Source organism: Phyllopteryx taeniolatus, chromosome 21 (assembly GCF_024500385.1).
Source record: "Phyllopteryx taeniolatus isolate TA_2022b chromosome 21, UOR_Ptae_1.2, whole genome shotgun sequence".
Taxonomy (NCBI): Eukaryota; Metazoa; Chordata; class Actinopteri; order Syngnathiformes; family Syngnathidae; genus Phyllopteryx; species Phyllopteryx taeniolatus.
The window spans coordinates 13,486,977-13,502,069 of NC_084522.1; the positions used below are offsets into that span (position 1 = coordinate 13,486,977).

Consider the following 15,093-nt stretch of genomic DNA (forward strand, 5'->3'; position numbering starts at 1 on the left):
AGTATAACAGCTTGAAAACTGAGTAAAAGTAAGAGAAAAGAAAATGTAAGTTCTTCGGAAATAAAACCAGCCTCGGGTGCTTATGTTGCTCGCACTGAAATTGAGGGCACTCAACTACTCTATACAGAAAAAGGCTTTAGGCCACACCAGTTGTTTCATTCAGTTTCTGTGTGTGGTACGTGACACCTTTATATCAAGTCAGTTTGTGAATTTTCTGCCCTCCTTCCACAATAAACTAAGTTTTATTATTGCAAACTTTTGGGAAATTTAACAAGTCACCCACCAATCACAGTGCCATTCGTCAGATGGAGCGTTGTGAAGCATATCACTACAGGACAGAACAAAGTCTGATGGTAGAACTTCGGGTTGCTGATCAAGTAGTCACAAAACACAACTCAGAATTTCAGTACATGGGGGGGGAAAAAAAGATCTTTGGACATTCTTATCAAACTATCAATCAGGAGTTGGGTGAGAATGTTTAGTTACATTCAAATGTTCATCCTTACATCGCTTTCATCATTTGTGGTGTGGGACTGTTTTTGTAAGGCGCTTTTCCTGTCTAGCACAACTGCGCCCTAGTGCACAAAACAAGCACAATTATGGCATGGTTGAATAGTTTTGGTGAGCAGTAATTTGACCTAAACACTATAAAAACAACTACAATTTTGACTGAGAAACTCTGCTGATCTTTGTACGAATGTAAAATGTGCATTTTTTTTAGAGAATGGCTAATTGAATACCTGCAATTGAAAAATATGCCTCTGTGTTGTGCAAGACTTCAACTCAATTCAGGAAGCATTAAAGTTAAACAACATTACAAACAGTTTAAAAAAAAAAAGTCATAGCCCTTAGTGCCATGTGAAATGCATTGACTGCCTTATGGGCGCTCACTTCTTTCACACACTCCACACTCTGTGGGCTGCATCAATCGCTCACTCCGTTCCAATGCCCAGGCTCTGTCCCCGGTCGTCATGGTAACGAAAGCCAGGGTCTGTTTTTCATGGCAGATAGGGACCAATCCCAGCCGCGAATAACAAAAAAAAACAAAAACATTTATCTCCCAGACAAGATGTCCATCCATCCATTTTCCGTACCGCTTACACTCACTAGGGTCGCGGGCACGCTGGAGCCTATCCCAACTATCTTAGGGCGAGAGGCGGGGTGCACCCTGAACTGGTCGCCAGCCAATCGTAGGGCACATAGAAACAGACAACCATTCGCACTCACATTCACACCTACGGGGAATTTAGAGTCTTCAATTAACCTGCCAGGCATGTTTTTAGGATGTGGGAGGAAACCAGAGTACCAGAAGAAAACCCACGCAGGCACGGGGAGAACATGCAAACTCCACACAGGCGAGGCTGGATTTGAACCCGGGTCCTCAGAACTATGAGGCGGATGTGCTAACCAGTCATGCACCGTGCTGCCCTCAGATAAGATGTGTTACTTCAAAAGAGTTCCTTGGCATCAAGATAGGGCTTTGGTGCAATCTTGTGGCATCTAAGGGCATTTAAGAAAACAAAAATAAAAAATAAGCAAATAGGTGAGTTTTTCAGTAAATATCCTTTGATAAGTTTAAAAAAAAAAATAAATGCATACAGGGGAATGCTGTATTCTGAGGAAAACATGTCAGCTGCATGTTATTACGAAGTCTTTTAAATTGTGAAAAAGATGTGATTTATCCCAATATAATTAAAGTATTTAAATTATTCTTAAATTTGCATGACAGAATGTAAAAATTCCCTTTCCAGTTTATAAAGGTTTTGTAAATGGCAACAGTTTCACTCTGAAAATTGAGATTTCTATTGCCAATATTTCGTATGGGATACAATGTTTCCAAATCTGAACAAATTGGAGGTCAACAACTGTTCAGCTTGTATTCAACCTGTCCATTCGACTGTATATCGTTTTTACCCAATTGCTAAAACACCAAAATAATACCACGAATGACTTCTGCACAAGACTACATATGCAGTATTTGAGGGAGAAATGGGCGTGATGCAGGCATGCAGAGAACGCGAGGGGGATGAAAGACAACGGCAGCAGGGAACATAAGAGAGGGAGCGACAGATGAGAGGTGAAAAGCTAGGACAACAAAAGGTGCTAATAGAAATGCTACAGAGAGATAAAGGGGATCAACACTGGACAGCTGGGCCAGCGGCACACAGGTCAAACTCAGGAAGCAGCTGAAAAGCCAATGTCACACTTTCATCTCGCCTGCTGCAGATGGATCAGCCTAAACTTTCCTCAAACGTAACCTTGCAAAAGTATGGCTTGATCCAACTTTCTCCTCTGTTTCGCAACACCACCCATCACTTTTTCCCCCTCACTGCCCTTTCCCATCTGTTCTTTCTGGCCTTTCTCTCAAGTCCTGTCACGTTTATTCATCTTAGTCCACACCTACACACAGTAGTTCTCAGTTACTCTATCTTATTAGGTTTCTTTCGCTCATGCAACCCCTTTCATCCTGCTTTTCTCTTCATTAGACATGGCTGAGTGGAGAGCAAAGTCCATCATATCAGCCAAAACCTACCAAAGCATCTCTCATCTCCACAGAGTCAGGATTATATTACATTCTGTGGAATGGCACTGGTGAAAACTTTAATATTTGAGTGACATATCCTCACAGCGCAGTTCAATTTTTCCACTCTCTTCTCAGCTAATTCATGACTGATTTACTTCCGTGGCAAAACAAACAAAGCGTGACAAATCCAGATTATTGTCTGCGGCCGAGATAAGGTTATAATGAGAAAGTGCATCAAGGGAAATTGTTCGTTTTTCAGGAAGATGTCTGACTTACTGGGGTTGCCAATAATAACTTCCTGTGTCCCCCGACTCTAATGGGAAAGCAGTAAAATCTGAAAAGTGGTTGAGTCTGAAAAGACAGATTTCATTACAATATCTTATCTATGGAGGTAGACTGTAGTTCACGTGTCTCACCGGTGAGAATCATCCACAAAGATACGGATAAGGATAAGGAATTGATTAAAAAAAGACCAAAAAAATCTTTTCTGAACCATGCTTGATTAATGGCACCATGTGGCAAACTCTAGGCCCGGGGGGAAAATCCGGCCCGGCACATCATTTTATGTGGCCCCTGAAAGTACATGATTTGCATCAACTTCAATGATTTTGAATTCTCCTATGTATTAAATACTAATTTTGAGATATTCCAAGCATTATTTTGTAACCGCAGTCCTTTGGACAGTAACTTGAACAATAGTTGAACAAGCTATTATCCTTAACTTCTGATTTAAAAACTACTTATCCACCATTTTGCAGTTTATTTTGTATGCAATAATATGATGAGGCGATTAAACATTTATATTGTTTCAGCCATAATGTACGGAGCCCCAGACATGACGTAAAATAAATAGCAAGAAATAGTTACATCGAAGTAATTGTTCGTGCGCGTGAAGTAGTTACTGCGTGCGCACAAAGAAGCCGTGGCTCCGTACTGGACTGGAGGGTAACCAAATCGAGCGCACTTTTACGGACTTGTTACAAACGACGCAGCCGAAACTGCAAGACACAGTTTAAAAGACACTTTAAAAGCAATACTTTCCCTGCCGTACTTTTTTTGTAGTCTTGCTGCGGGACAAGGCGTCATGCAAATGCCATAGAAGAAATAACCTCAATTCGCAAAGGTGTTTAAATATTTGCAGAGATGACCAGATATCATCATGGGAAAAATCTGCCTCCATCTTACTTGGAGGCGTGTTAGTACATACTAAACACTTTAGGAGGTAGAACTGGGCCTGTCAACAGGCCAGTTATTAGCTCGGGGAAAGTGGGCAGGACTACAGAAATGAACATGGATTACTCAAGTATGACTGACAGCTTCTGAAGGGCTTTTTGCGATTTACTGAGTAATATGGGACTTGCCTTAATTCAGCGGAGGACGTTTTTATACTGTGGGCTGTCTCTGTCATCTTGGCATCGTTGCCTTGCTGAGCATGCCAACAGGGATGCGTTAGCACCCCTGGCAACAGCTCGCCCAAACAGCAGCTAATACCTAGCTAGTACTTTGGTCTCTGCACTGTTCTGTTTTAATGAGGGCCTTACAAAGGGGTTGTGTGTGGTCCGATAGCCTCCATGCCCTCGATCCCAACAGACCCCAAAAAAAGTATATCAGGATCACGATCACACTTTTGGGACAATTTTCAACTACACGATCCTGTATCGCCTGAGAAATTGCAGAATCTGCGACACGACCCTTTTTAACACCCAGACTTGGTGCCTCCATTCCACATATAGGCATATAATTCGTATTTCACAGTGCTACCAAACTTAATACAATTAATATTATTTTTTAAAGTCGATTAAAAAAATGTAAGCCTTGATTAAAGATAGATTTGTTCATCAGGCCGCCTCTAACTGCATGTCATGGGACTACTTTTTCCGGTGAGTGGAGCAAGGCTACTAATGCTAGTCCAACTATGTGAGGAGAGCCGAGGAGAGGAAGAAACATGGCTAATACTCAGGATAACCCAGAAATTGTGGATCGTCTAAGCACATTTAGGTCAGCAGTAATAGTAAGTTCTTTGTTTTTACATATTTTGTTATCTGAGGTCTGGTTAAGAGCGCGGACCGGAGTCACAGACCGAAGTCTGTTACCTCAAAGACGATATACATAATATTAAGTGTTCTGAAAAAGTTTGCCATCATAACATATAAATAAATAAAAATATATATCGCAACATTGAGTAGCTCTCAAGTCTTAAAGCACACCTAGTTTAGCTGTTGTTTGACTGCTGACAGCATCGTATATACAGGGTATCAAATGATTTCAATTTTCTCTCTGCCAACTTTCAACAATACTATGAGATGTACAACAGATGACTCACCTGCCAAAACACAGCAAAGGCTAATGTATCTCCGGTTTGAATTACATTAAGCATAAGGTGTCGTCTCTAAGCTGTTTAATGCATTGTGGGATGACAGGCTTTAATCAGGCTCAGCGGAGCCAGCGGATTAAATCACTTTTTATCTGCACTTCCTTTGACTTTCCCATTGCTCAGGGTTGCAATGTAAATCATAATGTGTCCCTGTTGGTCTCACTTCAGTGTGTTTTATTGCTGTAGTCACATTTCATAGATTTAATTTATTTTGTCTATTGAGTAAATCCATATGCTTTGAAAAACAAGAATAACTCTTTGTGCTCACCTTAACATAACAAATGGATCATTTTTCTAAACAGAGATTGCTCTGTCTGGACGAGACCATCAATCGCTAAACACAGAGCTTACAATACAACAAAGTCTTTGGAGCATACATGCTCAGGAGATCCCATCTTTGCGGAAGTATATGCACGATCATGGTCCGACAACAGCGACAGCGGCCGCTGCATTCCACTGAATTGCTAAACAGCTGTAGCGCTCCATCAGAGCTATCGATCATGTCCCTCTCTCTGAATCCAAATCAGACGTGTGCAGAGCAGAGAGGCTCGAGTGGGTCCCGGTGACGGCTGTGCTGGACAGCTACGCACCGCTCATATCAACCAGGCATCAGTGAACAACCCTGACCTGGATAGCTGATTACATGCATCCACACGTGAGCACTGTCCAACTTGAACGCATAAACAAGTGTTCAGTGGAGATCCTTCTTCTAACAGTTGAATTTAAATATAAGGGTGTCCCATAGTTAATGCACTGAATGAATGAATAGCTGGGGGGGTGGCATTAGGTCCCTGCGGTCCCCACTGGGTGGCCAGTTGTCGGGGTGCCTCGGTGGGGCCGGCGGATCGTCCTGTGTCGCTCGGTGTGTGACGTGTCCCGTCTGCCGGGCTGCTCTCTGGTGGACCCCTGGGCCTGATCCCGCCCCTCGATTGATTGGGTGGGGTCCTCCGCCACCGCGGTGCGGCCACAGCAATTACAGAACATTTATGTCAGTCTTTGTGCATGTAAAACGGTATCAATGTATCCGCAGACACACACCCCTAGGACTCTTTCACTGGGTGTGGGGGTCACGCACTTACTGCGACAAATAATTCATGAATATGCAAATCGCGTGTGTATCCCCTAACTCATACTCTCGTCCTGTAGACTTTTATAATTCACATAATTAATGCCACCACACTTCAGTTGTACAGCCGGGTTCACGACCCTTGTCCTGCATGCTTCTTCTCGTGTCCTTGTCCTGTTCTATCTTGTCCTGTCCTTCCCTCAGTGGCGGTGTAGCACTACAGCCCTATGCAACACTCATATTTAATGTTTCATTGTTTTAGATAATGTAATGATTTACTTCTCTCATCCTGTTTAGAATTAGTGCTTTGTTATTTGTCTTTGTTTCGCTCTCCCTTCTAGGAACTTTGTTCTGTTCGACTGATCCAGTCTGATTCTCAATAAACATCAATTATAATACCACAACGGAAGCTCCACTGTGACACAGTAAAACTGTTCCGGCATGAAAGGGATACAGATTTTCCATTCTGCTTGACCTAACAGCCGGACAGGACAAACCCCCCCCCCCCCCCCCCCCCCCAAAAAAAAAAAACAAAAACGGAATCAAGGCAGGCAAGGCGCCATTGTACGATGCAATCGAATTGGTTGACATCAAGCTGCTATGTCAGAGGCTTGTCATTGATATATCACACTACACGGAAAATAATCCCAAAAAATCTAACACACTAGACTTTGCATTTTGGCATCGTAGGGCTATCGTAGGGCCAAATCGCTGGTCGTGGATTATGTCACACTACAAGATGTTTTGTCATCCTGATGAAATACGTCAAGCCAAATGTGGAAAGTCAGACGCGATAGCAAATCGGGCCTATAATGGGGCTAAAATACTGTTGACTGATTCAGGCATAAAATTACAATGTTTTAAACATATTCACACAATGAGTGACATAATGACTAATCGCTGATGCTGCTGATACTCAGACCACCCAACTGCACCCAAGTGACCGATGACAGTAGCCTACAGTCAGACATAAAAATGGATGTCTGGTTACACTTACCAAGCATTGACTTCCCACCAATATCTTGTTGACTACTTATTCTTGCTCCCAATTTTAGTGGTGAACTAATATTTGCCTCCAGGTGAAAATGAATGGAGGAGTTCCGACACTAAGTAGCCTAGTTGGAGATGCAGATGCTTTTCAGATACTGTCTGCGTTGGAGATGCTTAGTGAATACGCATGAGAAGACTGTGTTTATGGGCAATCACGCAAGTTTAAAGTGTGATTTTATACCATAAGTGTGTGCAGCGGTACAGCAGCTGCTGTGTATGTTTGCTATTGCAAATGCTAAATGGTGGGAAAAACATTCAAATTATATAGTGCATTGACATTCCATTGGGGTCAACGTTAGTGGAGCATGACTGTATTTATGCTCATGCGGTTTGTGTGCTAGTAGAGAGCTGTGGTCATGGCTGTCACACACATTTATACATGTGCATGCACGCATGTTCCCAGGAGTTGCATCGGACCTTTCAAAAGATGATGGATGAAGAAGCTGCCCTGTGCAGCAAGGGACTCTGGGGAAATACCACCAGCACCATGACACACGCCGACATTCTCCACACACAAATGTAGTAGTATATGGTATGTGTTCCAAAAAGGAACAAGTCGAAAGTGCAAATTAAGAGCGCGCGCACAAACATACTGAAACAACATGTGCACATAAACACATAAACGCTGCTCTTGAAAAAACCTTTGGCAGCAGCTGCTCGAGAAGTCGAAGAAGAGTATCTGAGTCTGATCCACAGTGAAATATCCACAGACAAGGAGACATGAACAGTGGCAGATGTCCCGTGTCTAATATGGCTTAAATAGATGTACAGCATATTAATAAAGACTTGTTACGAGTTGTTTGCCGTTGGTGTGACCCCTAATCAGATTTTTAATTCCAGAAGCCTAACAAATTTGAACAATTGGACCAGAATCCTGCAGCGTATGCCTCTTGACTTTAGAGGTTCCATCGTATTATCCTGCCTTCCTATATGCATAAATGCAAGCATACAGTCGTGCTCACCATTGTTGGCACCCCTTCATTTTTTTGTATAACCTGTGTAATAGCTTTAGAAATAAATGGAAATGTACCAAACTTATATCATCAAGATCCCTTAATTGGAGGTCCAAAGTAATATTGGCTCCGCGCCTTAATGTTTGGTTGCACACCCTTTGGCAGTGATGACAGCCTGCAGACATTTTTTTTGTATCCATCTTTAAGCTTTTTGCACTTCTCAGGTGGTATTTTCTCCCACTCTCCCTTTGAAATTTGTTCAACCTCTGGAACATTTGCAGGGTTCTTTTCCCCAATGGCAGATCTCATAAATATTGTTTATCATTTGTTCTTTTGTATCAAACACAAGTTCTCTATAGAAAAATGTTGGTTCACTTGATTCATTTTCTTCAGGAGCTACTCCACATTTAGTTCTTAAACTTCATGGGTGCCAATAATAGTGAGCACGACTGTATAACATCCTTCAGCAAATGCAGCCAAATTGTTTGCAAGCAGCACATCAATCTTGTCACGTATTGAGAGTCGTTTCAAATAGATAACGCACCTTAAAGGTTTCATGTTGTCCACGCTTTATGGAAGGGGCCCTTCGCCCCTCAGTAAAATGTGTGACACATATAATCCTAGGTTTAATTGCCTTATATTTCAAGATTTAAAATGTAGGGTTAGTTATGGTGAGTGTTTGGGTTTCCTGTGTGGAGTTTGCATGTTCTCCTTGCACTCAAGTAAGTTTTTCAAAAATAATGCAGGTTAGGTTCTTTGAAGACTCGAAAATGTCCTCAGATGTGAACGTGAGTGTGAATGGTAATCTGTCTATATATGCTGCGCGAATGGCTGGTGACTACTCCAGGGTATACACAACCTCTCACCCAAAGTAAAAGTCAAAGTCCCTATTATTGGATGCCTCTTAAAGATTATCCTGAGTGATCATCCTGTGGTGTGAGATGTTCTAAGAGTGATTTTTCCTCCCCGATCAGCTTGAAAAACGGTCAGGGCCGACAAGTGTATATGTTAAACTTGTTCAACATTTATGATCGCAAATCCTTATGCAAGTGGTCAATCCGGCATATGCAAAAACTAGTTCCGCATTTGGCAAAAAAGGTCCCAGCACTTCCTTCCGGATTAGGTAAATGGTAGAAACCTATAGCAGGAGACCTGACAAAGCACCCGTAGGAACGTCTACAATGTCTTGTGTTGAGCACAAGCTGTCACCACATAGCCACCAAAGATGACAATAACCAGTGTTTAGGCTTTCATGTTTACGTATATCATATCATATTGGTATAAAAAAAGGATATACATGTATTGAACTTTTGTTAAAAAACACTGGGTATAAAGAAAACAACATTTTAGCAGGTTTGGCTTCAAACTCTCATGTCATTAAACCTTAGTTATGCTCATGCCTCTGAATATTCTCATTCATCCGGGTCATTTCATTCTCACGACATTGAATCAATCGCAACTGGACTGTTCTGTTTGTCGGAGACATTTCGCCTCTCAACCGAGCAGGCTTCATCAGTTCATGCAACAAGGTTTAAGGCTTCTTTATACTGACAATGCAACTGTCCTGCGCGTAGTTTGCCTTTAAACTCGAGCGCAACCCACGCGCGCAGTTTTGAAAATGTACTGCAGTTCACCTCCAAGTCAGGGGTGTCACTACGGCTGGTATTGGCTAGAACACCACAGGGTGGAGTTTTTACTTTCCTTTTAGTAACAAGGAACAAAGAAACAACAATGGCAACCGTGGAATAGTGTCAGAACAAATGCACCTAGATGACCAGATGATACCTTTAATTATGCTGCAAAATCGATCGAGAAGGCGGCGGCGTAGATGGTAGGTAGAACCAAGGGGCACGCCGAGTACGGACTAAAACGGACCGATCACGAGAGATGATCTCCGCGGCGTTTTTTTGCTGTTTGCGCGTCAAGCTACGCAGAGGGGCTGCGCAGGGCAATTCGTCGGTCACGTGATACAATGCGGGCGTTGTCAGTCGCGCAACCGCAGGAGTATGAAGAGGCCTTTAGTTAGGACACACGAGCCAGGCCGGGCTAGTGGATCCTAACTAAGCTTAGTTATTGTATGCTCGTTGGCGACCATACACAGGAAGTCTGCTAACCAAAGTCATTCAGCACAATAAAAATCAGCATATTGCAACAGCAATGTAGGTACCAGGTAAGCTAACAGCTGGATGGCTTGTGGCACCATGCTGCCTCTCACAGGTCAGTCTTGGTTTGGGGGAGGAGACTCACAATGTATGTGGCGTGCTCCGTAGGTCAACTCGACACAAATGGCCATTTGTTCCTTGTCGTGTGGAGTATTTCACATTTTAAATATTGGTTAAAATGTTAAAAATTATTATGTTGCTACAATCCCGCTTTAGTAAAGAGTAAAAACAAATGATTGATAAGTCTTATTGCTTTGAATGAAAGTTTGCTTACATCACGTAAATTGTATACCGATGTATTTTCTTTTTTTTTTTCTCGCACATTTTTTTCCCTCAATAACACTAAGTGCCGCAAAAAAAATCTTAAAAACGTAAAACGCAGAGTTAATCCCTTGATACAATGGAGGTCTCACAACTTGGATGATGTCTCATGTCACATGATGCAAAGGTTGTAGGTGACTTCTGTGGCATTTTTGCCCCAATAAGCATTAGTTGAATTCCAAATTGTGTGACTTTAGACGTTACGTTAAGACGTAAAAACAAACCAATGTCACTAGTTCTAATTGCTTTCTTAAGTCAAGGCAGTCAATCCGCCTGCTTAGCACATGTCTGAACGATCCATTAACAATCATAAAGTCTGAGCAGCTGACAGATAGACCCTTAAAGGTGAAGGTCAGTCTGATATTACAGCTTTAAAGGTTTCCTATTATGGCTCTACTTCAATGTAACTACTCACCTTGCCTTTAATAGCTGCTGGCTATGCAGTGGCTGAGCATTTAAGAAATCCAGACTGTCTGAGATATGACTGGAAAGTGGAAAGCAATATATAGGTGTGTTTTTGTGACACTAGTTGGAGGTGTGGGTATTGTTAATGAAATTGCCCCAGGGGTGAAGGAGAGCTCCTTGGTGAGGCCTTGTCTGGCTGGCACATCCTGCAGGGATGCGCAAGAGGCTTCGAGTTCAGCAGTAGCTGCCACGAAAACTGCTTAAGTGGCACTTTTTATCCCTTCATGGAGGCCTTGCCCTCTGGTTCTTTCTTTGCTACCTTTAGTCTGCCTTTCCTTACCCCCTTACTTGTCCATCATCTCCATTGCTCTGTCATTTTGTGTTTCTAGCATATTGAGTAGTAATGATGACTTTGAACAGAAAAGACAACTTGCTGTGCAGGAAAAAAAATACAAATAAAACAAAAACAAAAAATACACAAAGCACTAGGTATATTTGAGCTTTCAACCTTTCCCCCCCCCCCCCCGACTGCTCTCCCCTTGCTCAGCTTGAGAGAGGACATGGCAATGGTGAGCAGGAGAGCAAAGAGAAGAGAGTGCAAGCTCTTAGGAAGATTGCAAAGAACATCACAAAGGAATGAGGGTGAATATTAAGTGGTTTCTCTCTCTCTCTCTCTTCCTTGCCGGAGAAGTTCTAGTCTGCAGAAGTAGCAAGACCAAAGATGGAGAGAAATGGAAATAGATAGAAGGAATGACATAAGGAAAGCTCAGCTATTTGGCTCCACCGCTAATGACAGCAGTCAGAGCCAACAACACACACAATCTAGAACATCGTCCAGCAGATCTGAGCAATCATTATAAGAGAATTACAAAGACTGTTGCTTGTGGCCAAGATGTGGATTTTACATGAGGGTGAAAAGGTGCAAAAAGGTCAGGTAAAAAAGCCTCACTTGGAATTCCTGGTGGGGTCTTTAGGTATTTTCCATTGAAATGCTGGATCACGACTTCACATTTCTCTGTCGACTCCATCCTGTGACCAAAAAAGGACACATTAGAAGTGGTTTCATTAACTCATTAGATTAGTACTCAGGTTTTTTCATCAAACTGTCTTATACTCAACCAGACTTCTTGTTTGTTGAAGATGTTTCACTTAATCCAAAAGGCTTCTTCAGTTCAAAATGTTCCATTTAGAGTCCCTCTATTTATGTCTCACACTTAAAATTTAGAACTGAAGAAGCTTTTTGGATTAAAGAGGAAATGTCTTCAACAAAGAAGTAGTAGTTCAGTTGCCTAGATTCAACCTTTGCGGATTACCATGATCTAGTAGACTGAGAATGTACACAGACATACAAGTACAGAAAATGGAGCCAAGTATATTGCCCGTAGCATAACATGAGGGCAACATGGTGGCGCATATGGTTAGTGTGTCTGCCTCCCAGCCGAGGTTGCCGGATTGAATCTTGGGCCTATCTGTGGGGAAGTTTCATGCTTTCTCTGTGCCTGTGTGAGGTTTCTCAGGGGACAGGCATTCATCCATCCATTCATTCATCTTCCGTTCCGCTTCTCCTCACTAAGGTCGCGGGCGTGCTGGAGCCTATCCCAGCTATCTCCGAGCGAGAGGCGGGGTACGCCCTGAACTGGTTGCCAGCCAATCGCAGGGCACATACAAACAAACAACCATTCGCACTCACATTCACACCGATGGTCAATTTAGAGTCTTCAATGTTAGCTTAATTCACACAAAATTCTTCATTGGTCTACATTTGCTCTTTTATCGACTGAGTTTTAAACCAAATAGGGCAATTTGTAGGCGGCACGGTGCTAACTGGTTGGCACGTCTGCCTCACAGTTCTGTGGACTGGGGTTCAAATCCCGGCCCCGCCTGTGTGGAGTTTGCATGTTCTCCCCGTGCCTGCGTGTTTTTATTCCGGGTACTCCGGTTTTCTCCCACATCCCAAAAACATGCGTGGTGGGTTAATTGTAGACTCTAAAATTGTCTGTAGGTGTGAATGTGAGTGTGAATGGTTGTTTCTATGTGCCCTGCGATTGGCTGGCAACCAGTTCAGGGTGTAGGCGCCCGGAAATACCTGGTATAGGCTCCAGCATGCTCGCGACCCTAGTGAGGATAAGCGGTACAGAAAATGGATGGATGAATTAAATAGACATCATCGGTACCCCCCTACCCAGTCTCGATTATTTGCATGCTGCAAGAACTAAAACAAGGGCAGGCAAAATTCTCTTGGACCCTCCATGTCCTGGTCGCCACCTTTTCCAGCTTCTACCCTCAGGTGGGCGCTATCGAACAATGCACATTAAAACCAGCAGACATTCAAATAACTTCTTCGCTCTTGTCATTAACTTCTTAGTCAGTTGACTTTGACTTCCATAGTGACACGTTGCCTTTTTTCCTGTATTGTGACATTACCGTACTCCTTGAACTTTGTCACTCAGCGTTATTTGCATAACTGTTGTTGATCACTACTGGTGGCCACTTACGTACTAGAGAACTCTGCACCATTTGCGCAATTTTTGTTGTATTGGCGTTACCATGTTACTGGCACACTTATATTGCTCAATTACTATCCGTACTTGTGTTTTGAATGTCCTAAATGTATATTTTGGTGTAGTGGCTTGTTTGCTGACGTAGCCGGGTGGCGCTAACTACCAGAGACAAATTCCTTGTGTGTTTTCAACATACTTGGCCAATAAAGATGATTCTGTTTCTGATTAAACTTAAACTACAATTGTCAATGGAGTGCCTGAGCAAAACAATAAGAAGAACAATTACTTCTTACTGCTACTTTAGTTATTCCCTCCAGAAAGAGTTACATCCAAGTGTTTCATCTAAAATGATCTGAGAGATTAGTAGAGATTAGAACCAATCCAGTTTGATTAACCAAGTGAGAAGTTCATCGAGAAACTTGGGTTTAATCAGGGAATGAGTTTGTTTTTTTTAAGCTTCACCCTGCCAAAAAGAAAATAAGTCTCCAAACGCAAGCAGGAGTGAGATATTCATGGTAATATACTTGCAAAATTCATTGCTTTGTAGATTCTCGTGCTTTATTCGCTCTCACCGCTGAGAATACGCTTATCATTCTGTCAGCCGCCCACTTCTCTGTCCTCATGCTCTCATATCTCCACCGTCATCCTTCTTTCTTTCTTTTTAACAGAGCTTCTTTATCGCTCTCTCTGTCCCATCCATCTTACTCTCAGCCCGTCTGAACCTCTTCCTTTTGACGGCTCTCTCATTCCTCCCTGTCTTTCAACCTTGCTCACTTCCTCCATCTTTAACCATTCTTTTCTTGGATTCCTTTCTTTGCCTCACCGCTCATCCTTTTGTTTCTCTTCTCTAGCGTTTCTATATCATCAACCTTCTCTCCATCCCTCTACTTTTAGAATATGTCATCTTTCACATTTCCTAGCGCCATCTATCTTTAGCTTATCCAGTATCGGTCGATTTAACTCCATTCTAATGACACTTAACCAGTTAGGGTAACCTCAAGTGATGCTCAAAATGCTCTCATTGGGCCTAGTACACTCACAATGCCTATGCACAGACTTGTGCTTAAATCGTGCGCATGCCTGTTTGACGCACAAATCTGTGATTCATCAATATGTTCGTACTTCAATTTGTAAAAACTCAGACCATGTGTACGCGGGAATCATGAAAGATCCGCTTTTGGGGAGAAAAAAAAAAAAAAAAAAAACACCAAACACGCATCTTTTACCCAAGATGCGCAAAGTAGTGGTAGTACAGACATTCATAAACAATAATAAATTTAACAAAAATAACCTAAATTTAGGAATTTGGTAATGAGCTGGCTAATGTCCTAAATAACAGTGAAAAGGACACTTCTCATCACTTTTGGCCTCGTTCCGTTCCAGTGCTTGTAAGTCCTGTGTGTATGTATGTGTTTATCTGTTGCTGTATGTGTTTTGGAAGTGGTCGCAAAACGAGCAGCTTGCGCGAGTTCATGCTCTGATTGTGCAACCTGAAAAGTCATCAAACCGCTCGCATTAATCCAAGGCTTCAGAGTTTTTGTATTGATCAAGTACACATAAACGCTACAAATTTCCCAAAACATTTTGCAGAAATTTACAGTTGACAAACGTTCGTCAAAAAGATCAGAGGCACATACCGTACGTCGCCGGTGGCTTGCTTGTGAAGTAAACTCTGAGCGGCATGGCTTATAAATTTTCTGTTGCTTCCAATGCTAATTTAAGGAATTTTATCAACTA

At 42.4% G+C, this 15,093-nt stretch overlaps 1 protein-coding gene across 4 annotated transcripts in view; it reads right to left on the reverse strand.

The window, feature by feature from the left end:
* The window catches only part of rbms3 (RNA binding motif, single stranded interacting protein), a 398,433-nt gene that overhangs the window by 87,508 nt on the left and 295,832 nt on the right, over positions 1 to 15,093 (reverse strand). For all 4 annotated transcript variants that reach the window (XM_061760185.1, XM_061760184.1, XM_061760183.1 and 1 more), the window contains one exon: positions 11,805 to 11,884. In XM_061760185.1, the coding sequence (XP_061616169.1) occupies positions 11,805 to 11,884 (80 nt within the window). The remainder of the gene's footprint in view (positions 1 to 11,804; positions 11,885 to 15,093) is intronic.